The sequence below is a fragment of the Dermochelys coriacea genome, chromosome 8 (assembly GCF_009764565.3).
Source record: "Dermochelys coriacea isolate rDerCor1 chromosome 8, rDerCor1.pri.v4, whole genome shotgun sequence".
Classification (NCBI taxonomy): domain Eukaryota; kingdom Metazoa; phylum Chordata; order Testudines; family Dermochelyidae; genus Dermochelys; species Dermochelys coriacea.
In genome coordinates, this window is record NC_050075.1 from 229,727 (window position 1) to 257,552 (window position 27,826).

At 44.0% G+C, this 27,826-nt stretch overlaps 1 protein-coding gene across 5 annotated transcripts in view; it reads right to left on the minus strand.

Moving 5' to 3' along the window:
- KDM3B (lysine demethylase 3B) overlaps positions 1–27,826 on the minus strand; it is a 129,990-nt gene that overhangs the window by 75,546 nt on the left and 26,618 nt on the right. For all 5 annotated transcript variants that reach the window (XM_043520378.1, XM_038413883.2, XM_043520377.1 and 2 more), the window contains exon 2: positions 12,104–12,271. In XM_043520378.1, coding sequence (XP_043376313.1) covers positions 12,104–12,271 — 168 coding nt within the window. The remainder of the gene's footprint in view (positions 1–12,103; positions 12,272–27,826) is intronic.

Genomic DNA, 27,826 nt, shown 5'->3' on the forward strand with positions numbered 1-27,826 from the left:
CTGGTGAAGCTGAGCAGGAGCCACCAACATAACTTGAGCTTTTTCATGCCTTATTTTCTGTAGCACTCTTCAAATCAGAGGAAATGGAAGGAAAACGTACATAAAATGAAAAGGAGTACTTGTGGCACCTTAGAGACTAACAAATTTATTAGAGCATAAGCTTTCGTGAGCTACAGCTCACTTCATCAGATGCATTTGGTGTAAAAGACAGAGGGGAGATTTATATACACACACAGAGAACATGAAACAATGGGTTTATCATACACACTGTAAGGAGAGTGATCACTTAAGATGAGCCACCACCAGCAGCAGGGGGGGGGAAGGAGGAAAACCTTTCATGGTGACAAGCAAGGTAGGCTAATTCCAGCAGTTAACAAGAATATCTGAGGAATAGTGAGGGGTGGGGTGGGGGGGGGAGAAATAACATGGGGAAATAGTTTTACTTTGTGTAATGACTCATCCATTCCCAGTCTCTATTCAAGCCTAAGTTAATTGTATCCAGTTTGCAAATTAATTCCAATTCAGCAGTCTCTCGTTGGAGTCTGTTTTTGAAGCTTTTTTGTTGAAGGATAGCCACTCTTAGGTCTGTAATCGAGTGACCAGAGAGATTGAAGTGTTCTCCAACTGGTTTTTGAATGTTATAATTCTTGACGTCTGATTTGTGTCCATTCATTGTTTTACGTAGAGACTGTCCAGTTTGGCCAATGTACATGGCAGAGGGGCATTGCTGGCACATGATGGCATATATCACATTGGTAGATGCGCAGGTGAACAAGCCTCCGATAGCGTGGCTGATGTGATTAGGCCCTATGATGGGGTCCCCTGAATAGATGTGGACACAGTTGGCAACGGGCTTTGTTACAAGGATAGGTTCCTGGGTTAGTGGTTCTGTTGTGTGGTGTGTGGTTGCTGGTGAGTATTTCTTGAGTAGAGACTGGGAATGGATGAGTCATTACACAAAGTAAAACTATTTCCCCATGTTATTTCTCCCCCCCACCCCACCCCCCACTGTTCCTCAGATATTCTTGTTAACTGCTGGAATTAGTCTACCTTGCTTGTCACCATGAAAGGTTTTCCTTCTTTTCCCCCCTGCTGCTGGTGATGGCTTATCTTAAGTGATCACTCTCCTTACAGCGTGTATGATAAACTCATTGTTTCATGTTCTCTGTGTGTGTATATAAATCTCCCCTCTTTTTTCCACCAAATGCATCCGATGAAGTGAGCTGTAGCTCACGAAAGCTTATGCTCTAATAAAAATTTGTTAGTCTCTAAGGTGCCACAAGGACTCCTTTTCTTTTTGCGAATACAGACTAACACGGCTGCTACTCTGAAACCTGTACATAAAATGGTGACACCAAAAAAAATTCATGAACGCATCTATTAGAGATTGCCAACTCTCTTCTGCTCAAGAGCAAAATATCAGACATTTTCTGTTTAGAACTGACCCAAATAAATCTGGGAAAGCCACCACTCTTGGAAAATTCAGTTTAGGGTTGACTTTTTAAATTCTCATTTCATGGGAAGAGTACATTTTGCTGCTTAGGGAGGCTGCTAGACCATTTCTCTCTCCAAAAAGAGAAGAACTGTCAGACTGATGTGACACAATGCACCATTCCCAAAATTTTATGATTCTTTGGCAAAAAGGGGGGGGGGGGGAGACTGATCTTGCACCTCCCTAAGTCCTAGGAGGCCATGCCATTGTCCATGAGAACTTGTATTGAAGAACTGTGTGTGACAGGTAGAAATGCTGTGCAAGCTAATCTCACTGCCTTTAATTCTAAGTACATTTATGTGAATTGTGGCTTTTAGATGATGGTCAGACACATGGCCTCTGGTCCCCTCTACATATGCTCCTCAGCTCATCTTGGAATCAGCTGTTATCAAAGTTTTGGAACAATCAGAGGGGCAAAGGGAATTCCCGCATATACACTTTCTTCTGTCCTCCACCATTTCATTGAGGAAGGAATTTGAACTGGAATCAGCACTTTCACTTATGTATACTGGATTGTTGGTCTATAAACAGACTTGATCCAAGCTTGAAACAGTCTGAGACATGACTGGGCGAATGTGGTTACAAACATACAGGAAACTATATGTCCTAGCAGTTTAAGGCACATCCTTACTGTTGCTTGAGGGTAAATACTGAAGCGTAGAATCAGGTATTTTATTATCTGAAATTTGTCTAATAGGAAGGATAAACTCCCTGCTAGGAAGTCCAGGAGCACTGATGAACTCTTTTCAGAGTAGCAGCCATGTTAGTCTGTATCCGCAAAAAGAACAGGAGTACTTGTGGCACATTAGAGACTAACACATTTATTTGAGCATAAGCTTTTGTGAGCTACAGCTCACTTCATCAGATGCATGCAGTGGAAAAACTCTGTGGATTATGACAGAATCGGATTCAACATTCTAAAGTTAAAATTAATCCTCAAACCCAGGGATAAAAAAGTAAACGGATCAGTTTCTTGGCAGACACTATGATCTGTGTTTGACTTCCCCTGCACAAGCCAGTAGTCTAGCAAAAGGTACATATGAAATCCTTGTCTATGTAGATGGGATGCAATTACTGATAGGCACTTTGCAAACACCCTTGGTGCTGATGAAATTCCAGAATATAGGACTGAGAATTGATGATGACTCCTTACAGCCATAAAATGTGGACACTTTGCAGGGGAGAGCGGGGGTGGGGTGGGGGGAGAGGAATACTGACATGAAAATCAGCATCCCCTAAGTAAAGGGTAACGAACCAGTCCATGGTATCCAACTGAAGCAGGAGTTACCATGTGGAACTTGGTACGTCAAATTAATTTGTTGAGGTTCCCGAGGTCTAGAATTGGACGCAAGCCACCTTTTTTTCAGTATGAGGAAATAGGGAAAAAACAAAAACAAACCTTTTCCAATGTACTCCTGACATGCTAACTCTATTGCTCTGAGCTTGATCAGTCTACTTCCTGATGAACGGCACTCAAGCTCCTCTGCTTTTTCCACCAAATGCATCCGATGAAGTGAGCTGTAGCTCACGAAAGCTTATGCTCTAATAAATTTGTTAGTCTCTAAGGTGCCACGGGTACTCCTTTTCTTTTTGCGAATACAGACTAACACGGCTGCTACTCTGAAACCACTCATAAGAATGGTCCCCGAAAAGGGACCAGGAAGAGAGGTGGAAAGGAGACATGTATTGAAATTGAACGGTATAACCATCCTTGATTACTTGAAGGACCCATCAATCTGTGGTGGCTGCCAACCAAGCCTCCAGGAAACAGAGCCAAAGCATGAAGAAAAAGATAATACTTGTGGATTAGTCCAAGATCCTTGACTGTTGCATCAAATTTGATGTCTGTGTGTCTGAGGGTAGTGGAACTGACTACTATTTCTGCTATATAGATCTCATTCTAGATGGTTCAGGAGGCCTCTGGTGTTGGGAATATGAAAAAATATTCAGTGTTCGTATAACTGAAGAATAAAGATTGAGGACAAAAGCGTGTCTTTTTGAAAGAAAGCAGTGTATAAACCCAATGACCCGAGTGTGGATCTCCAGTCTTTTAATGAATGCAGAGATTCATCTGTCCTGCCACTGAATAGATTCAGACCATTGAATAGCAAATCAAATAGTCGCTTGCACTTCTTTTGATAAACCTGATGCAGATACCATGATATGATCTTCATGGTTATCTGTAGCCATTGAACACACACTCAAATCGGCAGCATCTAATGCAGCTTTAAGAGAGGTTTTAACAATAAGCTGTTTTTCCACAAGTAGCTTAAAACTCATCTCTACCATTCTGAGAGGTAAAACTTGTCGTCATTAAACTTTGACCATCTATTTCATGGCAGACAATCATATTTAGATAACATGGCTTGATAATTTGGTATCCTGGCCTGAAGAGTAAAAGTACTTTCCAAAAAGATCCAGTCTCTTGGGTTCTCTCTCCTTAGAGGTTGATTTCCCAGACTGTCTTGATAGCTCATTGGATGCAGCAACAACCAGTGAAAGTGGAGCCACACGAGTATAAAAATACTCAAATCTGTTAGATAGCACCCGATGGCCATGATCAGTGTTTTGTAGTAGCTGCAATGAAAGCAGGAATAGCCCAGAGATATTTTTCTGGATCTAATATTGCTTCATTAATAGGGCACGCAACCCTGCTTTGGGATGCTGGCTATGGAATATCAAGAAAAAGTTTATTTGCTTTTTTCCTAAACACTCTCCAAAGGAACTTCTGGTATTTTTGCCATTTGCTTCAATAATTCCTGAAAAGTTTTTAAAATCAGCTGAAGATGGTGTAGCCTGCGAAATGGTTTCATCACTTGAAATTTGTTTTCCTCTGCATCTTGAAGTTGATGAGGAGAGTGATCTAATTTAAAAGTTTGCAGCAAGTGACTCATGAATAGATCCTGTATACTGTGGGAGAACTTGTCCATGAAATTGCAGTCATTGAGGCCAGGAGGGCCAATACGGCTATGGCACTGGACCATATGGGAAAGATCATTTTGTCAGTCTGGAAGGAACCAAGGAGCACAGTGAGAATGAGCATCCTCAGGTCTGCTATGAGGCTCTTTTCCATATGCCTCCCTAGACTTATTTTCTTTCCAACCATGCAGTTTCCTTTTTGGTGAAGGACTCCTGTCAGCGTCTGCACAGGAGTCAAGAGTCTCGACCTCTAATGTAGAAGCCAGGGCAGGAGTGAGAAGGATTTTAGTGGGACTCAAATCCCTAAATGTATTGATGTGCTGGCTCAAACAAATTTTCACTAGCATCATCTTTGCTTCTTTTTGAGGAGGAGATCTGTCCGGTATTGAGATCAGGGAAACCTCCAGGAGTGGTGACTCAGGCTCTGAAGCAATACCAAGGTCTGGTGAAGATAGAAAAACTTTTGGAGATAAAAATTTAGTTGTAAAAGGTCCCTGCAATAAGGATGCTGTAGGTACCTCTCTCCACTTTGAAGCTTCCTCTGCAACTAAAATTGCTAGTTCAGAGCAGGCATTGATCAAAACTGCTGGTGCTAACAAGGGAAGCACTGTAGAAGCCTGTCTTGAGAACTCTGATGCTAAGGAGGACAGTGCTGCTGAAGCCGGTGCTGAAAAGAAAGGAAGGCAGAATGCTGACTCTTACCCCCCATGAGATCTTTTAGCTGAAGGAGGAGGCGGCAGGTTTTTATACCAGCACTGTACTGCAATGCAGCATTGCAGGTCCTAGTCCCAGTTTTTCCCCTCTCCAGAGGTAACAGCTCCTTTTCACTCTCAGCACCAGCAGTAATCACTCTTTTGAAGAGCTCCTCTGCACTCCCCGCAGTGAGCTCGGTGCCAAGAAACTGACTTTGAATCAGTCACTCAGACGTCAGGGATACTTGACTGTTCTGAGTCTTTTTAATTGTCCCTGAATTAGGTACAACATTTCTAATGACAGGGCACTGACAGATAAGTTGTGAAAACTGAAGCCTCTGTATCAGGTCTGTGCTGTGAATCCAGCTCTCGTGGACTTTTCCATAAGAAAAAGCTTCAGTCTTGACTGCCTCTTTTTTTGCATGCACTTCTTAAAGGGTTTGCAAATCACACACTTAGTGGTATATTGCTCACCCAGAGAGTAAAGGCATCTGTTGTGGGTGCCAGTCAAAGGAATGATCGCCGCTACAAGAAGGACATAGCTAGAAAGCTGGAGATCTGGGCTCTGCCATTTTTTTTTTTAAAATCTAGAGCTAATAAGTACCTTAGGTACAATAATTTAACTACCAGATTAATTACGAAGTAACAAGATTTACTACAGAAGTACATTATGTTGTTCTGAGTCACAGCCTAAGGCAGTTAGAAGAAAATGAACAGCAGCTGGGATTACTGTGCCTTTTGTGCCCTCAGCTGGGGGAAAGTGGGGGCAAGGGCATGCAGGGCACATGCATAACCTCCACTGGACGCTGCTAATGAAATTGTTCCAAAGTCCTGTGCTGGGGTACATGGACATCATAAGTGGGATCCACATGTGCAATACGTCAAAGAAAAAATGTGACTTTTCTATGCCCAACACCTATCCAAATATCACATGGCTAGATAAGTTCATGGAGGATAGGTCCATCAATGGCTATTAGCCAGGATGGGCAGGGATGGTGTCCCTAGCTTCCATTTGCCAGAAGCTGGGAATGGGCGATGGGATGGATCACTTGATTACCTGTTCTGCTCATTTCTCTGAAGCATGCAGCATTGGCCAGTGTGGGAAGACAAGATATTGGGCTAGATGGACCTTTGTTCTGAAGTATGGCTGTTCTTATGAAAGGATGCTGCGTTGGGATGTTGGATGTGTGTCCTTGTTTTTAGTCAGCAGGTCTAGGAAGAGCTGAATATGGCTGCACAGACACAAGAACATCCAAAGAATGCTCAGGAACCAGAGCTAGGCCACTGAAGCAATCAGGATCACCAACGCTCCATCTTGTTTGATCTTCTTCAGGATTCAAAGTAAAAGAAGGATGGTAGGAAATTTGTACATCAGCAGTTCTGACCACTGAATGATAAATGCATTCCCTCTGGAGCATTAGATGGGGAATTTGTTTTCCTGAGACACCAAGAGATCTCAGCAGTGGGGTTCCTGTCATGCAAGATGTTTCATATCACCCAGTTATGCAGTTCCCACTCTTGGTCTTTGAAGAAAAGCCTTTTGAGGCTGTCTACCAATGTTTTGTGCACCACTGGAAGGTGCACTGCTGAGATGGTGATCTGGCAGCTAATGAACCAGTTCCACAGATTGACAGTTTCTATGACAAGAGGTGTGATCCTCCTGGTTTGTTGATACAAACTGCTGTGAAGTTATCCAGTATGACTTGAACATGCAGGATTCAAATAAACCATCGGTATTGTTCGCAGGCTTTGTGAACGGCACACAACTCCAGAATGTATACGTGCAATGGAGATTCTTGGTGGGTCCAGATACCCTGTGTCTTACACGTTACTTGAGGCAGGTTTCCCATCCTTGCAGAGAGGTGTCTGTAATTAATCATCTTTGTGGGTGAGGGAGGGGCAAAGGGAGCCCCATGCACACCACCTACCTGTCTTCCACCAGGATAGCAGGGTCAGAACTCTGTGGGGGCGCAAGATCAGTTTGTCCAGGCTGTGCTTGTTTGGCATGTAGACTATCTGTAATCATACCTTTAGACATGGAAGATTAACACCCTTTGGAAGACTCATGTATACATGGCCATGAGATCTAGGAAGGTAAAACAAGCCTGAACCATTGTCTGCATGTTCTGCCAAAGCTGAGTGAAGAGGTCCTTCATTGCTTGGAATCCTGTGATAGGTATGCTATGACTCTGGTTAAATATAGGGCAGTTCTAATAAAATCTGTAGTCTGTGTGAAAACTCAAATGTAGTTTTCTACGTTTACTTGTTTCAGAGTAGCAGCCGTGTTAGTCTGTATTTGCAAAAAGAAAAGGAGTACTTGTGGCACCTTAGAGACTAACAAATTTATTAGAGCATAAGCTTTCGTGAGCTACAGCTCCGTGAAGTGAGCTGTAGCTCACGAAAGCTTATGCTCTAATAAATTTGTTAGTCTCTAAGGTGCCACAAGTACTCCTTTTCTTTTTACATTTACTTGGAGCCCTAAGGAGTTAAAGAGATCTAAGTAGGGATAGGGATGTTATCTGTACTTCTTTATAAGACTTCCCCATCTGCAGCCAGTCAAGGTGTGGAACACTGACAAACCCTGGTGATGTACATGAGCTGCCACTACTAACAACATCTTTGTTAATTCCCTCGGTGCCACCGAGAGGCCAAAGAGAAGCGTTCTGTATTGGTAGTGGTCTAGGGCCTACGGCAAATCTCGGAAATCTGTGTGCAGCATGGATGGGTCTTTGTGGAAATAAGCATCCTTTAAACTGAGAACTGTGAACCAGTCACCCTTGTTTAGTGAGGGAATTATAAAGAACAGCATGAACATACTGAACATCAGTGGCAGATGAAGACATGCAGTTATCTGAGATCTTGGATGGGCTTCCAGCCTCATTTCTTCTTGGGAATAAGTAAAATTATTTTTCCCTGTGCTGAACATGTACTGGTTCTATGGCTCCCAGGCATGACAGGACTCTACAAGTCTGAGCATCCTCTCATAAGATGGGTCCCTGAAGAGGGATAGAGAAATGAATGAATCGGTAAACACAACAGGTGGACTAACTTGCAGCTCCTGAAAGTCCCATCAAAAAGATTCCTTAGTGGGAGGCTGGAAAGAGAATAAAGGGAGGACATTGTGTTTAAGAGGCTGAGTTCTCTGGTGTTTCCTAAGCAGCTTAAAGGCCTTTTGATGGTAGAATGGTTGAGGAGCTGGTTGTTTGTAATACAGATCCTTGGGGTATTTCTTCTGCAGTGCTGGAGTATGTAGAGATATCTGCAAGTGAATGGTTGCTCGTAATTCTTTGAGAGACTAGAAAGATTCACCTGTTTTCTAACTGAATAGGTTATTTCCTTCAGATGGCAGATCCTCCACTGTGGATGGACTTATTTGGGAAATCCAGAGGACTGAAGCCACAAGGCCCATCTCATGACTATAGAAGTTGCCATCAAGCGGGAGGCCGAATTTGATGCGTCCATTGAGGCCTGGAGGTTGATCTAGCTAGCAATTTATCTTCATTGATAATTGGTTGGAACTGAAATCTCTCAAGGGAGTTTGTTTGTGAATTCCAAGAACTTATTGTAATTAATAAAATCATACTTCAGCCTTCAAGCTTAATAGCTTGCTGTGGGGAACTGCAAGTTCCCCACAGTGGAGTTCTCTCTCCTAAAGCAGTCTAAATGTTTTGTCTCCTTATCAGTGGGTGCTTGTTTCCTTTGGAGACAGCTTACAAAACTAAAGCGTTCAGAGAGGGGTATTAAGGTGGCAGATTACTAGTTCCTCAGGTGGCACAAAATATTTCTTCTGTCTTTTCAGAGTGGGAGCATAAGTGGCTGCAGTATGCCAGACCATCATGGCTCATTCAAAGATGGCCTCATTAAGTGGCAGTGCCACCTTACTGGGACCAGCACTCTGGAAAATATCCAGTCGCTTATACAGGGTGCCCTGTACTTCCTCCAGGAAGCTGTGGAGTGTATCTATATTTCTACTCAGGGAGTCCTGAAACTGTTTGTAGTTAGGCAGTGACAATGAGGCAGGTGTGATCGCTTCATTTGGGGACAAGTATGATAACCTCACAGTGGGAAACTGTGCCAGCTTGCTCCTCTGTCTTGGATTGTTTCTTAGGTGGCTGAGGTTCTCCCCTGTATGGGGAAAACTGTCTTGACTCCTGATGTGACCTTATAGATTCAAGTTGTCACATAGTGGGGTCCCTGGAACCCATATAAGGCCAGTATGAAGGGATGTAGCGGAGAAGAGGTGATTCCTGTGGAGAAGGGTACCGCTGGTCATGAATTGGGCAGTCCCCCCTATGAGAGAGGGAAGGTGCTCATGAGATCATGGAGCCTCTTTGAGGGCTGACCCCTATTTGGGGGAGTTGGGGAAGCTCTCCCACTGACTCTGAACTCAGAGGAAAAGGAAGCTTCTGTATCAATTGGCAGTGCCATTGGTATGGGACATCTTACTGTGCCTCAACTGTACCAGTGAGTTTAAGCACATCCCTAGTTAGGACTGGATCTGACAGCGGCTTTGTCTACACTACTGAGGTAAGTCAACCTAAGTTACGCTACTCCAGCTACACGAATAATGTAGCTGGAATCAACGTAACATAGGTCGACTTACTAGGGGTGTCTTCACTGTGCTGCATCGATGGGAGACGCCCTCCAGTTGACTTACCTTACTCTTCTTGGTGAGCTGGAGTACCGAGTCGACCGGAAAGCACTCTGCTGTTGATTTAGCGTCAATCTCCCGGTAGTGAAGACAAGCCCAGTATAGATGATTCTGGGCTCGTATAGATAGATACACTGCTCTGGAGGACATTACTAACTGGATACTGGAGAGTGGAATGGGCTTCTGTCTCTTGGTGGCACCATTGTTCTTGTCTTCAGATATGCCACAGTCTTCAGTACCAATTCCTTCCCTCTCAGCACTGTTACTCTTTGCCAGTACTGAGGATGGTCCCGTCCCTTCAACTAGAGACAGTTTGGGAGGCAGGTTTGCCCCTGGGTGCCAGGACACAAGTCCCATGTGAACTCCTGACACTCCCATATTAGCACAGAGACTCACCAGACTCTGAGGTGTCAGGAAGGACGTCCTCTCTTTTTGCATAAGAACTTGGGAAGAGGATCTCTCATATTTCCTGTGGGAGTGCTTGCTCTTACCACCCTCACACCTGTGTCTTTAACCATGCTCTGATTATCCACCGAGCCAGAGGCTACCATGCTCAGAGGTACTTCTTGGGGTCTCTGGCCAATGCACAGAGAGGTTTGACAGGTCAGGAATGGACTGTAGCCTCACTGCATAGTCCATGAGGAATATTCTAAGCTGAATTCATGGGCCTGACAGGTTCATCTAGGAAAGGTCTGGCAGATATTGCACTTGGAGGGTATACGAGCTTCACCACGGCAACAGAGGCACATATTCTGGTACTCGCTGACCAAGAAAGCCTGGGAACAGGCCAGCAGATCTTGAATCTAAGGATCCTGGGCATACTGGGGACCTTGTACAGGTTGGTGTCCAGATATGGGGGACTCCCATAGCCTTAAGAACTACTACTACTAATCTTTTCATCAATAGCCAAATGCCAGTTTTATTTCTCAGAAGTTTAATTTGGTAAATTTGTCTATATAGTATTTAAAAAAATAATTTTAAAAATGTTAAAAAAGTTATCATGTATCCAAGATGACTAAACCAATAAGTTAATTGCAAATCAAGAGTCAAATTCAGTTAGTGAGCTATAGAGGCTTTGCACTGCTCCGTTTCTTGTTCATGTATGAAATTTAATTACAAATCAAAATTCACACACAAATTAACTTAGGGAGAGATTGGCTAACTGTTCTAAAAGTGTGAAACTGTCTGTACTAGGTGCTAAGTGATATCTCAAATTATGCTACCTAACAAGTATTAATAAGGTTAAAATAACACGCCCCCTTTCTCTTCCCTGCCTCCCCGAGTCTAGACACAGCATTAGATCCTGTAGCGCTTAAACATTTATCTGCCTCAGAAAGCACTACAGTCCACAGTTTTGAATACCGTTAGTTGTTCTGCCAGACATTACTGTCTCTTGTCTCAAAAGCTCTCAAGGAATGTAAGCCATGCAGGCTAAGTATCCCAGGGGGTATTTACAGACTCTGCAAGAATCTCAGTCAGAGACTACAGCCGCATCTACACGACAGGCACTATAGCAGCACAGGTACAGCATTGCAGCTATGCCACTGTAGTGAAGACATTTCCCACGTCAACAGAAGGGGTTTTTCAACTGCTGTAAGTAATCCACCCCTCTGAGTGGGAGCAGCTAGATAGACTGAAGAATTTTCCCATCAATTTAGCTGCATCTATGCCTGGCATTAGGTCAGCATAGCTTTAGAACTGAGGACTGAATTTTTCACTGACAGCACTAGCTACACTGACCTCACTTTTAAGTATTGACCAGGCCCACGAGAAATTTTTATGAAGTTTTCCAAGAACTCTGTAGACTCTATAAAGCCAAGAGGGTTCGGAGGTTTGAAAAAAAAAAAAATTGTAATTCCAAACGTAACCCAAACTTTTCCAAGTTACATCAGAGAGATTCTTTTATCAGGGACCTCATAATAAATGAGCTAAGGCCTTGTCTACACAAAAACATTATGTCGACATAACTGTCACTCAAGTGTGAAAAATCCACATCCCTGAGTGGCATAGTTAACATAAGTCCCTGTGTAGAGAGTGCTAGGTCAACAGAAGAATTCTTCCATCAACCTAGCTACTTGGGGAGAAGGATTACTTATGCCAACGGGAGAACCCCTCCAGACGGTATATATCAGCTTCAAAGTTCACAAAGATCTTGTCCAAATCCCCTCGGCACCTTTCCCAGCTTCCACATTTTTTTCCTGGATTACAGTTGCTAGAAATTTCAGGCAGCTTAGTTTTGGCAATGTTGAGAAGAAGCTTTGCAACAAAAGGTTTATAGCAAAGCTAGCCACAATCTCAGTTATGAAATGACTTCCTTACATAGTGTCACTGTTCTGGCCAAATACTTACCAGTGCAGGCCACTGTGCAAGTGAGACCTGAGTTCCCTGAAGAAGAACTGGATCACTTCGAGGAGCCCATACCAGTGACCCTTCCAGCAGCAACACTATGACCTCTTCAGCATGAACTTTCACCCAGGCATGTTGATTCCAGTTGCAGCCATCAAACTCCACAAAGATCTACAAAAACATATTTAACATGTTTCAGACACCGTAGGTGGGTGGAAATCCCACAAACCCACATTGGTAAAGACTTCAGCTTTAGTCAGGAAAATTAGTATAACTTGAGAACACATGCTTCATATCAATATTAGATTGTCGTGTCTGCATAGCTACCACACATTACCGAACAGATAAATCTGAGAACTACAGAAAATTGGAAAGAGTTCATTTCCTTGTTCTCCCCCACACCAAAACCCACCAACTTCAGGTATTGTATCTTTCCATGAGAGATGGAAGACTTGTTCCAGTTGCCCCTTTACTCCAAATATCCAGGTGGAAGTAACACACTCCAAACAGGCCTCTCAAAGATCATAGAACTGGAAGAGACCTTGAAAGGACATTAGTTCAGTCCCCTGAACTCAAGGCAGGACTAAGTATCATCTAGAGCATCCCTGACAGGTGTTTGTCTAACCTGTTCTTAAAAGTCCCCCATGACAGAGATTCCACAATCTCCCTAGACAATTTATTCCAGTGCTTAACTTCCTTAAGTTAGGAAATTTTTCCTAATGTCTAACCTAAACGGCCCTTCCTGCAATTTAAGCCCATTGCTTCTTGTCCTACCCTCAGAGGTTAAGAAAAACAATTTTTCTCTCTCCTCCCTGTTACAACCTTTATGTACCTGAAAACTGTTTAGTCTCGGGAAGAGAAGACTGAGAGGGGATATAACAAACCCAGTGTTTTCAATCTTCCCTCATAGGTCATGTTTTCTAGACCTTTAATCAAAGATAAGAATTTTAAACTGCTTTCAATCCTACCCTCCCACCCTAAATTTCCAACAGATTGGCCCGACAGTTATAATAAATTGTTACAACTGCTATTCAGTCAGGTATGCATCATATCCATAGAGCACACTCTAAACAGGAAGTTCTCCTCTTACATTGGGTGGGCACTGCTATTCCATTCTCTAAAATATAGGCACACACTTCTGTCAGTGTTTGGGATTATCCAGATTTATTTACTCACTAGAAACTTTGTAATATATTAAATCTCCTCTACAATACAATTGCAATGCACTTTAACATATTAACCCTCAACCTCTCAGGTAGCATCCCTGTTTTTCAGCCTGGTAAATGGAAGTACAGAGACACTGAAGTGACTAGTCTGAAGTTACACAATGAGTGGTGAAGACAGGAACAGAATCCAGGAGTCTCAGTCCCTAATCTAACCACTAAAAGGATACTGTCTTTTGTAATGAAGCGGCCTCTGGCGGGACACAACTGAGAGTATCAATTTCAGGACAAATTGCTTAGAGCAGGGCAGTTAACGGCCCAAGGCTAGATTTCCTTTATTACTAAGGCACACCAAACCAGCCAAACAGAGAGGACTTGGTTTTACCCAACTGGCTAACCAGAAGTCATACAAGCAATTCTCTCAGATACGCCAGTTCCCTTGTATCACCAGCAGCACCGCTCCTTATGGGGATGACTGGTTATGAAAACCAATACCCCAGTAAAAGAAAAAAGGATCTCCTGATCCCAAAGGACCAAGCCCAGACCCAGGTCAATATACAAATCAGATTCTATTAACAAAATCATGCTGTTGTCAATCCTTTAGAATCTAATATCTAAATGTTTACTCATAAAAAGAAAAACAGATGAGAGCTAAAATTGGTTAAATGGAATCAATTACATACAGTAATGGCAAAGTTCTTAGTTCAGGCTTGTAGCAGTGATGGAATAAACTGCAGGTTCAAATCAAGTCTCTGGAGTACATCCACAGCCTGGATGGGTCATTCAGTCCTTTGTTCAGAGCTTCTGTTTCTAGCAAAGTTCCTCCAAAGGTAAGAAGCAAGATTAAAGGCAAAATGGAGGGATTTCCATATCCTCTCCAACGTGGAAGGACACCCCTTTGTTCTTACTGTGGAAAATCACAGCAGCAAGATGGAGTTTGGAGTCACATGGACAAGTCACATATCCATGTATGACTCAATTCTTTACAGGCGGATGTCATTGTTTACATGTTAGTTTGAATGTTCCCAGGAAAGCTCAGATGTGGATTGGCGTCTCCCAAAGTCCATTGTTAGTTAAGTATTTCTTGATTGCGCACTTATTCAGAATAGTCCTTTCTCTGACAAGCTGACCAAATACTTCACTGAGGCTACTTAGAAAAACATTGATACACAAGTACACAGCCAATATTCATAACTTCAAATACAAAAATGACACATACAGACAGCATAATCATAACCAGCAAACTACAACCTTTCCATAGACAGCCCACTTGACTGCCTCTGTACAAGACCTGGTACAACCAAAGGACCCTGGTAGCAACAATGATCTATACAGTCACAGTTCATGTCAATAACGTCACACCCTCTCAAAATCAAACACTAATGCTGCTGCATTCCAAGCCTTTGGGTATGTCTACACTACAGGGACTATATGAGCATAGCTAAGGCACCATAGCTATGCCACCATACCCCTAGTGCAGAGACAGCCTATGTCAATGGAGGGGATTTTTCCATCTGTGCAGTACCACCACCACCCTTCCAAGCTAGGTTGATGGAAGAATGCTTCTATGAGTGTAAAACATCAATGGTATGTTGTATATTACAATCAAGACTTTTACTAATTAACAAAATATAACTGAGGGTCAATAGCAAAGGACAGAAGTTGGAGATCACTCACGCTTCCCCACCTCACACCAAAAAAGCTCCTGAGTTCCACAGGAGAAATATTTGTAAGTGCTCTTCTGAAGAATTCCTAGAACCCCTTAGAATCTAAGAATTCGACATCACTACAGTTAACTATGCATATATAGGCAGCCCTTTTATTTAGGGCACAGATATTAGAGTGATGTGGCGTGCAAGCTACCTTCCTCAATTCAAACTATTAACGCCAGTTTTCACTGGAATACTGAATGGCACTTTTACTCTACAAGAATTTTCACCCTGCCAAATTTCTACTTTAGAAGGGCTGTTAAAGGTTGCCAAAATAATTTCTTCCCATTATACATTCTCTCCCCCATCCCCACCTCCACCCACCATCATTTTCAGATAACTTTTTGTAAATATTTTTTAGAAAATCATTTCTCTGGTGGAGATCAAGGCTGGAAAGTTTTAGCTCAGAAGGTGAGAAGTTTCAAGAAGCTATGACCAACTGAAAGAGTGGTTTCAGAGTAGCAGCCGTGTTAGTCTGTATTCGCAAAAAGAAAAGGAGTACTTGTGGCACCTTAGAGACTAAAATTTATTAGAGCATAAGCTTTCGTGAGCTACAGCTCACTTCATCGGATGCATTCAGTGGAAAATTTTCCTATACTGGTTTTATACCATACCATCTAGACAAGTGCTTGGAGACAACAGAGCAATGGGTTACCCCAGGGCCCTGTGCTTTCACCAACTCTGTTCAATCTTTACATCAGTGACCTGCCAACAACGGAGCCACGAAAGTTCATTTACGCAAACAATCTGTTGCGGTACCCAGGCCCGGATGTTCCACGAGCTTGATACCACCTTAAAAATGGGGACATGACAAAGTTAGCTGACTACTGTAAGACTTGGCACCTCCAGCCAAGCATCATAAAAACAGACTCCAGTTTGTTCCATCTTCATCATGCCAGCGCAACCCGAGAACTGAATGTTTATCTGAATGGTCAGATGGTGAAGCATGAAGTAGAACCGGTCTATCTAGGTGTGACCTTGGACTGCACACTGAGTTACCATGCCCACCTGAAGAAGGCAGCAGCTAACGTTAAGATGCACAACGATCTTCTTAGCAAACTGGCAGGTTCGTCATGGGGTGCTCATGCTCCAACTCTGCGGACGTCAGCTTTTTCCACCTCGTATTTGGTGGCGGAATATTGCACATCAGTATGGAGCTGATCATCACACACCAAAGCGGTGGATACGCAGTTACATGCCACCATGCATATCTCCTCTAGCACCTGCGTCCCACAGCACTCCCATGGCTCCCAGTTCTGTTATGAGGAGGAGCAATATTGCTCAGATGAGAGGTTACTGGAGAAAGTACTCGCCAACGTAAGCCTGCCACTGCACAATGACCTTTTTAAACCACCAGCTGCACGTTTGCTGTTACGTCGCCCATTATGGTCTCATCCACCACACCAGGATGAGAGGGCGGAAACACTCTGGCGAGATGAATGGATCTCTGTTATAATCCCCAAACAGGCCCTTGTCGCCAACTCCACAATTTGCCTGCCTGATTTTGATCTGCCCTGGTGCCAATGATTCCTGTTGAACAGGTTCTGGACCGGGCAAGGTCTCTGTACAGCCAACCAGTATTGCTGGGGCCTTTGAGATGGCCTTTTGTGCAGCTGTGGTGCAACACAGACGATGACACACATTGTCGAATGCCTGCTGACTAGGTTCAGCGGTGGCCTAGCATCACGCCACTGAAGAGGCCATCGCTTGGCTAGAAGACTATGCACATGCTAAATAAATAAATCATATAGTAGTAAAATCACTGGTGGCCTGTCGGTGCTCTTCAAAAGGTCTAATGTAAACGCAACGCAAGGTAAAATAAGCAGAAAAAAAAACTTTACATTTCAAGTCTTTATATAAAATGTAAAAAGGGAAAAACGCTCAATTTTAGAAATGTCATTTGTATCATCTTAATTATGTAACTGTCTGAAATGTTATCTGTTGAAATGAAGGATGACCCAATGGTTAGAGGCTAGCCAGAGACACCAGTTCAATTTCATGCCTTCACAGGCTTCCTGCACAACCCTGATCAAGTCAATTAGAAGTATGTCTACACTAGTGCCTATACATGTGTCAATGCATGGTTTTGTGCAATAAACCCTGTTATCCAAACTGAAACCCTAGAAGCATATTTCTGAAGACAAGGAAAGGATGAGTAGCCCCAAGTACCTGAGGCATGTGGGTAAGTGGACACTTAAGGGTATGCACGCCCCTGTAACCGTGCATTTGCAGTGTGGAATAGGTTATGAGGCCTGTACCAGGACTCAATTTTCAGCAGTCCTGCACTTCCAATTCCACAAATCTTTTCTTCCTGACCCTTGCTCAATCTATAAAAAGGTACCAGTCCCCTGTATGCTCCCAGAGTAGTGTGCTGTTCTGTAGGATAAGTTAGTTAAAAGAAAAAGAGGTGCAAGTCACATGAAGAGCAAGTTGTGTTAGTAGTGTTGGGAAGGCCTTGAAAGAATATGGCTTAATTGGAAAAACTGAACCTGAAAGGTAAATAAGACAGGAGGAAGTGTCCTCAAAAAGAGCCTTTAAATTATAGAAGATGGTTACAAACTGGTTCAAAGTTGTTCTGTAATGAACCTTTAACATACCGATGTTATCTTACGAAAGAGGCCCAGTCATAAATGTTGTCTACTTTAGGCCTAAGAAAAAGGGTCAACTCCAAGCCACCCAAAACTGGTTCTTAGTTAAAGTCAGCAACTGGCAATTACATGACTTGTTTGTTAAGTATAAAAAGGTGAGCTTTTAAAGAGTTCATTACTAGTGTGTCTGTCTGTCCATGTTAGAGACAGTCAACATGGATTTCAGCATCCTGAGCCTACTCCTGTTGCAAGTACCTGATCTTTGCTTATAACTGTATGTTGTACGAGTGTGATGTTTGCTTAGACCAGTGGTTCCCAAACTTGTTCCGCCACTTGTGAGGGGAAAGCCCCTGGCGGGCCAGGCCGGTTTGTTTACCTGCCGCATCCGCAGGTTCGGCCGATCGCGGCTCCCAGTGGCTGCGGTTCGCTGCTCCAAGCCAATGGGAGCTGCTGGAAGCAGCGCGGGCCAAGGGGCGTATTGGCCGCCACTTCCAGCAGCTCCCATTGGCCTGGAGCAGCGAACCGCGACCACTGGGAGCCGCGATCGGCCGAACCTGTGGATGCGGCAGGTAAACAAACCGGCCCGGCCCGCCAGGGGCTTTCCCCGCACAAGCGGCGGAACAAGTTTGGGAACCACTGGCTTAGACATTTAATGCACATTTAAAGCACCTGTATAAATAGCATTTGGCCTTCGAAATTAATAAAGGAATTTATGGTTAAACTAATGTCTGGGGATTTCCTGCATAAAGGATATCAACAAATTTCCAACATGTATTGACCACCTCAGAAGAACAAACTTCCTATTACACTATTTTCACACTATTTTCACAGCAATACCAATGTACCATGAAGGAAGTGCCAAAAGCAGTCACTTGTCCGCCCTGATATTAAGTTCTCAGGTATTGTTGGTGGGCCTACCCTCTACTCCACAATTTTGGACGGAGCAGTTGAAAATAATCACCTTTACAGTGAGATTTCAGAGAGGCTGGCACAGGCAGACATCCATCGGACAACAAAGCAGTGCAGGGAAAGAATGAAACATCTGAAGTTCCTATACTGGAGGGCCAGATAATCCAGTCAAATCAGTCAGACTGGGGACATTACTGTTTATGAGGAACTGGACTGGGTGCTGTCCAGCGCCCCCTGGATTGACCCTGAAGTGCCTCACAATGTCCTCGTAAACCCAACTGGCCTCAATGTCCAGCAGAGGACAGGAGGGAGAGAGTGAGGAGGCAGAAGGGATCATGGAGCTGCTCTCTCCAACCCTGCCCTCTCCCAAGATAAGAGGGGCAATGAGATGATTCTCCACCCATAACTGGAGAACCCTGTTACTGAAGTCAGAAAGACTATAGGGTGGAATGGCACTGCAGCAGCAACCAGAACCCCAGGCTGGTAAGTCAAAGTACTCCAGTCCTCCCCACCAATACATCCTCTTGTTGTGCTGCTAAATTCCCAGTTGTAACACTGAGGGTATTTGAACTAATGCGTAACGACTTTTGCCGTCCTCATCTATATGGCATGCATTGCTCTGTATCTGTGTTTCATGGAGTTCCTTAATGAAACTGTGGCATTGTCTGCCCCATCCCTCTTCCCAAACTCCTCCAAGTCCCCCCATGGAACCCAGCCCACACTGTGCTCCATGCTGAAATCTTGCTCAAGCGAAATAGTTATAAATCAATCATTGTATTACATTTCAGATGAACCACAACTACGCAGTATGTGCATATTACAAAAGCAAATTTTTGAAAATACTTTGCAAATTAGAAATCATTGTGCCCCAGAGTGTCTCAATCTGCTACTCGGGAAATGATGGTTCCCACACCTTGCAACCCAAGTAGAGTCCTGCTTGACGAAAAAGAAAAGTTAGCGAAGGATCTGCTACTTCAGTACAGATTATCTATTTTTCAGTTAAAAAAAATCTACGTTGATTATCCTATGATCTGCTCTTCGCCATACACAACAGGATCAAGAGGGAGTTTTCACTTGCCAAAGGGAACAACATTCCAGAAAAAGGAAAGTTACTTGCCCCTCAGAACTGGAATTCTTCAAGCTGTGTGGTCCCTATGTGTATTCTACGGTGGGTGACAGACCGGCAGTACTCCGAGGAGAAGGTAGTATGGCCACTTGCAGAACTATCATCCCAAATAATGCATCGGCAGGAGGAAGCAGCTTGGACCAAGGCATAATGTCTTCTGACTGCATGGATGGAATGCCATACTGCTGCCTCACAAATCATAAGCAGAGGTACTTCTTGGAGCGACACTACTGAGGCTGGCTGTGATCTCAGAGTGAGCTCGTACCCCATGCAGAGAGGAAGGATTGCCAGTTGATAAAGTAGGATGCACCCAGAGATCCACTAGGAATGCTCTGGGAAGACATAGCTGGCTCTTAGACTCATTCTGCTATGGCCAGAAATAGCCTAGGTGATGGATTTGTTTTGTTCTCTAGGTAAGAGGCCAAAGCTTGCCTCACATCGAGGGAATTAAGTCTCTTTTCTACACTGGAGATTTCTGAAAGGATACAGGTAAGGGGATAGCTGGTTTATGTGAACTTCTGAAATTACTTTAAGGAGTGAATTTCGGGTGTAATCATACCAAGACCTGGTCTTTATTAAATCTAGTATAAGGAGTATCTTGCCATTAGGTCCTCGCATTCTAGCTCACACACCCATTTGGTAAGGTGATGGCAACAAGGAAGGCCACCTTCATAGATAAGTGAAGCATCGAACAGGTAGCCAGGGGTTCAAAGGGTGGCTTGGTGAATGTTTAAAGCATTAAATTAAGGTTCCATTGAGGGGCTGGTTTTACTAGTGCTGGGAAAGTACTGGATTAAACCCTTTAAGACCTGGAGATGACTGGATAAGCAAAAACAGAGTTGCCATCCAATAGAGGGTACATGCACTGATTGCCACCAGGTGAACCCATACCGAGTTAAGGGAAAGATCCAATTTCTTGGGGGTAGTGAGATAATCTAAGATATCATGGACACCCATTGACTCAAGAAACAGAGAGCCACTTGCCCCAGAGAAACACTTCCACTTTGCAAGATAGGATTTCATAAAAAAAAAAAGTTTTCTACTATTAGTAAGGACAACTTGAACAGTCTGGAAACAGGAACATTCTAGATCCATTGCCCATCCAAATAGCAATCCATGAGGTGAAGAGTGTCCAGGTGGAATGTCTGATCTTGCCATTCTCTTGAATCAAAACAGCCCAGAAGGAAGGAATGCTGATTGGCAGTCAGGCTGACATATTCAGAAGAACTGGAAACCAGAACTGCCTGGTCCATCTGGGCATGATGAAAATGACTTATGCTCTGTAACATGGAATCTTTTGCAACCCTCAAAGTGGTGGGATAAAAAGAAAAGCATAGTTTAGTCTAAGGAAGTAGGAAGGCATCGTTGCTAACTGCGTCTGAGCTCCTCCTGGAATACATGCTGCACATCCTGTTTATCTGAGAGATGAACAGGTCCCAGGTAGAGATTCTCTCATGAGCAAAGACATAGTTCAATGCTGAACTGTGCAATTCCCATTCATGGTCAGTGGCAAAACGACTGCTGAGGGTGTCTGCTAAAGAGTTTTGGGTTCCTGGGAGGTACACAACTGACAGGATGACGTGGTTCTTCATAGACCAGTTCCATACAGACTGACCACTTCTACACACAAGGGAACAGATCTCACACCTCCCTCTTTATTCATGTAGAATGTGTATCACATTGTCTGCTTTATGAGAACATGGTGAGACTGGATTAATGGTAAGAATGCCCTGCATGTTTCTCAGACTGCTTTGAGTTCCCAGAAGTTTGTGAGACCCCTGGTGTCCTGGGGCTTCCAAGTGCCATGGGGGCCCCTACCAATTTCACAGCCATGAAAAACGTGTCACGTGAAATAAGCCCTTTCCCATGAAATCTGATCTCCCTTGGCTCCTGGGTGCACCCCAGCCAGGGGGCTCCTAGCTACGAGTACCTGCCAGGCTAGGGAGGGACAGGACTTGTCCTTCCCTTGCATGACAGCTCTGGGCAGGGGAAATCAGACCCATTTTCGGGTACCTATTGTGTTGGGAACCCCACGGTTACAACACCGTGAAATTTCAGATGTAAACACCCGAAAAAGTGAAATTGACCAATTTTAAAATCCTCTGGCTGTGAAATTTATCAAAATGGATCATGAATTTCGTATGGTCCTATCTAACTGTCCATGTGAGCCACCTTCTTCTTACCATGAGGGATCTGTGGTTATTGTTCTGTTGGTGTGGAGGAAAGGAAAGAAACAAGCAGGCACACTTGTGCTGGATCCTTCCACAAGGTTAGAGTGGGTCCTTATCTTGACAGGGATGTCACTATAGTGTTCATGCTGTTTGAACAGTATGTATACTGTTCAAAGCCAAGCCTGCAGCCTGAAGAGGTAAAGTCTGGCAAACACCATTATGTAAGCATGATACCACTTGACCCAAGAGTACAAGGGACATCCAGACTGATGTTGAGGGTTATACAAAATCTGATCTATCAGCCTGCCTAGGGCTTGGAATCTTGTCCATAGGCAGATAAATCTTTACTCTTAGGTCTGTCGCTCCTGTGAAGTCTATAATCTGGCTCAATTAGAGTGGACTTCTCTATATTCAGAGAGAGATTCAGGGATGCTAGGAGATGAAGCAGCAATGAGATTGATGCTATGACTTCTGGACATGTCTTGCCTATGAGAAGCCAGACATCCTGATACAGGAAGACAATGAAACCATCTCATCAGAGGTGTGCAGTTCCTACAGAAACGAACACTTCCACAAAAACTGGGTGCAAGGCCAAATGGAGTACCCTGTATTGGACAGTAGTTATGGCCCACTACAGATCTGAAGTATTTTCTCTAGCAAGGTTGAATATCAATGTGAAATGCATCCGATGAACTGAGCTGCAGCTCACGAAAGCTTATGCTCCAATAAATTTGTTAGCCTCTAAGGTGCCACAAGTCCTCCTTTTCTTTTTGCGAATACAGACTAACAGCTGCTACTCTGAAATGTGAAAGTAAGGTCTCAATATAAAAGAAGCTATGAACCATGCATCTTTCTAGGGATGGCAAAATAGATTCCAGTGTGACTATGCAGAATTTTATTTTGTGAATAAAGATAGTATAGTCACAAAATGAGGATGGGTCTCAACCCTCCTGTCTCTGAGGACTAGAAAAAATTTGGAGTAAAGCCTTCTTCCTTGTTTTTGAAGGGGTACTCACTATTGCTCCCTTTTGTAGGAGAAATTCTATCTCCTGAAGGTAGACCTCTTTGTAAGAGAGAGGTCCCTGAAGAGGGACAGGAAATGGAAATCGGATAATATATCCGGAATGGATAATATCCAACACCCATTTGTCTATTCTGGCACCTTAGAGACTAAAAATTTATTATATAAAGCTTTCGTGAGCTACAGCTCACTTAATCGGATGCATTTGGTGGAAAATACAGTGGGGAGATTGATATACACACACACAGAACATGAAACAATGGGTTTATCATACACACTGTAAGGAGAGTGATCACTTAAGATAAGCCATCACCAGCAGCGGGGGGGTGGGGTGAGGAGGAGGAAAACCTTTCATGGTGACAAGCAAGGTAGGCTATTTCCAGCAGTTAACAAGAATATCTGAGGAACAGTGGGGGGGTGGGGTGAGGGGGGAGAAATAACATGGGGAAATAGTTTTACTTTGTGTAATGACTCATCCATTCCCAGTCTCTATTCAAGCCTAAGTTAATTGTATCCAGTTTGCAAATTAATTCCAATTCAGCAGTCTCTCGTTGGACTCTGTTTTTGAAGCTTTTTTGTTGAAGGATAGCCACTCTTAGGTCTGTGATCGAGTGACCAGAGAGATTGAAGTGTTCTCCAACTGGTTTTTGAATGTTATAATTCTTGACGTCTGATTTGTGTCCATTCATTTTTTTACGTAGAGACTGTCCAGTTTGACCAATGTACATGGCAGAAGGGCATTGCTGGCACATGATGGCATGTATCACATTGGTAAATGTGCAGGTGAACGAGCCTCCGATAGTGTGGCTGATGTGATTAGGCCCTATGATGGTGTCCCCCGAATAGATGTGGACAGAGTTGGCAACGGACTTTGTTGCAAGAATAGGTTCCTGGGTTGGTGATTCTGTTGTGTGGTGTGTGGTTGCTGGTGAGTATTTGCTTCAGATTGGGGGGCTGTCTGTAAGCAAGGACTGGCCTGTCTCCCTAGATCTGTGAGAGTGATGGGTCGTCCTTCAGGATAGGTTGTAGATCCTTGAGGATGCGTTGGAGAGGTTTTAGTTGGGGGCTGAAGGTGATGGCTAGTGGCGTTCTGTTATTTTCTTTGTTGGGCCTGTCCTGGAGTAGGTGACTTCTGGGTACTCTTCTGGCTCTGTCAATCTGTTTCTTCACTTCAGCAGGTGGGTACTGTAGTTGTAGGAATGCATGATAGAGATCTTGTAGGTGTTTGTCTGTCTGAGGGGTTGGAGTAAATGCGGTTATATCGTAGAGCTTGGCTGTAGACAATGGATCGTGTGGTATGATCTGGATGAAAGCTAGAGGCATGTAGGTAGGAATAGCAGTCAGTAGGTTTCCGATATAGGGTGGTGTTTATGTGACCATCGCTTATTAGCACCGTAGTGTCCAGGAAGTGGATCTCTTGTGTGGACTGGTCCAGGCTGAGGTTGATGGTGGGATGGAAATTGTTGAAATCATGGTGGAATTCCTCAAGGGCTTCTTTTCCATGGGTCCAGATGATGAAGATGTCATCAATGTAGCGCAAATAGAGTAGGGGCATTAGGGGATGAGAGCTGAGGAAGCGTTGTTCTAAGTCAGCCATAAAAATGTTGACATACTGTGGGGCCATGCGGGTACCCATCGCAGTGCCATTGATTTGAAGGTATACATTGTCCCCAAATGTGAAATAGTTACGGGTGAGGACAAAGTCAAAGTTCAGCCACCAGGTTAGCCGTGACATTATCGGGGATACTGTTCCTGACGGCTTGTAGTCCATCTTTGTGTGGAATGTTGGTGTAGAGGGCTTCTACATCCATAGTGGCTAGGATGGTGTTTTTAGGAAGATCACCAATGGACTGTAGTTTTCTCAGGAAGTCAGTGGTGTCTCGAAGATAGCTGGGAGTGCTGGTAACATAGGGCCTGAGGAGGGAGTCTACATAGCCAGACAATCCTGCTGTCAGGGTGCCAATGCCTGAGATGCTGGGGCGTCCAGGATTTCCAGGTTTATGGATCTTGGGTAGCAGATAGAATACCCCAGGTCAGGGTTCTAGGGGTGTGTCTGTGCGGATTTGTTCTTGTGCTTTTTCAGGGAGTTTCTTGAGCAAATGCTGTAGTTTCTTCTGGTAACTCTCAGTGGGATCAGAGGGTAATGGCTTGTAGAAAGTGGTGTTGGAGAGCTGCCTAGTAGCCTCTTGTTCATACTTCGACCTATTCATGATGACGACAGCACCTCCTTTGTCAGCCTTTTTGATTATGATGTCAGAGTTGTTTCTGAGGCTGTGGATGACATTGTGTTCTGCATGGCTGAGGTTATGGGGCAAGCGATGCTGCTTTTCCACAATTTCAGCTCGTGCACGTTGGCAGATATTCTTGTTAACTGCTGGAAATAGCCTACCTTGCTTGTCACCATGAAAGGTTTTCCTCCTTCCCCACCCTGCTGCTGGTGATGGCTTATCTTAAGTGATCACTCTCCTTACAGTGTGTACGATAAACCCATTGTTTCATGTTCTCTGTGTGTGTATATCAATCTCCCCTCTGTTTTTTCCACCAAATGCATCCGATGAAGTGAGCTGTAGCTCACGAAAGCTTATGCTCTAATAAATTTGTTAGTCTCTAAGGTGCCACAAGTCCTCCTTTTCTTTTTGCGAATACAGACTAACACGGCTGCTACTCTGAAACCATTTGTCCATTATTACCCTCCATTTGTGGAAAATTGTGCTAGGAGTCCAAAAGGGATCTGGGAAGCTGGGTGATGATGGCAATAAACTGCTTCACAGCTTTCAAGTGCCAATCAAATGCATCTTTTAGTCAGGAGGTAAAGTTTGGTGACGGTAGTAGAAGCGGATGGGGCAGTGTAACTGGACTTTTGTAACCTCCGCCATTTGCAAGGTGGCTCATAAGAGTGTTGGTAGGTAGAAGGGCTGCTGTAAACTTGGCTTATAGTTTTGTTTATGGTATTTCCTCTTCGGGGCTGGTGTATATAGGTCCAGGGAATGGAGGGTTACCATGGAGTCCTTTAGCAAATGTAAAGACTCACCTGTCTTCTGATGGAAAAGAAGGCAACTTCTGAACAGCATTCGGTACCTCCCTGGGGAGTGCCAAAGAGAATAGGCAAGATTCCCAGTGTATCCCTATACCTGGCACCATGGATTTGAAGGCAGCTTCAATAGTCAACCGCAGCTTGTAGTGAGGTTCTTGCCACCAATCTGCCTTCACTGATGAAGGCTTGAAATTGGGCCCCATCCTCTTCTCTTTGCAAACAGGGGCTGTTAACGAGGATTTTCGAGAGGGAGTTCTCCAGGTGAAGGAGGAGCAAATACAGGACCCTTGGGGTAAGTCGTTGTCTGTAGTGTGTGTTTGTGTTTGGGGGTTACTTGCTGTGTGCTGAGCTTGTGTTTGTTGGACCGTGTGCTGTGTCCGGCAGTTGGAAGCTATGAGCTTCTAAACATAGACAGCTGGGTTTGTAATGACTGGAAGAATCGTATGGTGACTTGCCTGCCTGGTACAAAGGTTGCAGAGCTCTCGAGGCATCTAGATAGACTTATGTGTAGTGCTGGGGAGGAGCCAGTGGTCTTGGTACATGTAGGTACCAATGACATAGGGAAGGGTAGGAGAGATGTCCTGGAGGCCAAATTTAAGCTGCTAGGCAAGAGACCGAAATCCAGGACCCCTAAGGTGGCATTCTCAGAAATGCTACCAGTTCCACGCGCAGGGCCAGGTAGGCAGGCAGAGCTTCAGAGTCTCAATGCATGGATGAGATGATGGTGTAGAGAGGAGGGGTTTAGATTTATTAGGAACTGGGGAAACTTTTGGGATGGGGGAGCCTACACAGGAAGGATGGGCTCCACCAAAAACAAAATGGGTCCAGACTGCTGACACTTCACATTACAAAGGTTGCAGAGCAGTTTTTAAACTAAGAGATGGGGGAAAGCAGATTGCTGCAGAGCCACACGTGGATCGGACAGAGACTTCTCTTAGAGTTATGCATTTAGAGATTAATAACAAGAATTTTAGTTATAAGTTGGGGACGCATCAATTAGAAGTAATGGAAGAGGAGAAGGACCTTGGAGTATTGGTTGATCATAGGATGACTATGAGCTGCCAATGTGATATGGCTGTGAAAAAAGCTAATGCGGTTTTGGGATGCATCAGGAGAGGCATTTCCAGTAGGGATAAGGAGGTTTTAGTACTGTTATACAAGGCACTGGTGAGACCTCACCTAGAATACTGTGTGCAGTTCTGGTCTCCCATGTTTAAAAAGGATGAATTCTAACTGGAGCAGGTACAGAGAAGGGCTACTAGGATGATCTGAGGAATGGAAAACTTGTCTTATGAAAGGAGAGTTAAGGAGCTTGGCTTGTTTAGCCTAACTAAAAGAAGGTTGACGGGAGATATGATTGCTCTCTATAAATGTACCAGAGAGATAAATATAGGAGAGGGAGAGGAATTATTTAAGCTCAGCACCAATGTGGACACAAGAACAAATGGGTATAAACTGGCCACCAGGAAGTTTAGACTTGAAATCAGACGAAGGTTTTTAACCATCAGAGGAGTGAAGTTTTGGAATAGCCTTCCAAGGGAAGCAGTGGGGGCAAAAGATCTATCTGGTTTTAAGATTCTACTCGATAAGTTTATGGAGGAGATGGTATGATGGGATAATGGGATTTTGGTAAGTAATTGATCTTTAAATATTCAGGGTAAGTAGGCCAAATCCCCTGGGATGGGATATTAGATGGATGGGATCTGATTTACTATAGAAAACTCTTTCCTGGGTATCTGGCTGGTGAATCTTGCCCATGTGCTCAGGGTTTGGCTGATTGCCATGTTTGGGGTCGGGAGGGAGTTTTCCTCCAGAGCAGATTGGAGAGGCCCTGGAGGTTTTTTTGCCTTCCTCTGTAGCATGGGGCATGGTTGATTGGAGGGAGGCTTCTCTGCTCCTTGAAGTTTTGAACCATGATTTGAGGACTTCAATAACTCAGACATGGGTGAGGTTTCTCATAGGAGTGGGTGGGTGAGATTCTGTGGCCTGCGCTGTGCAGGAGGTC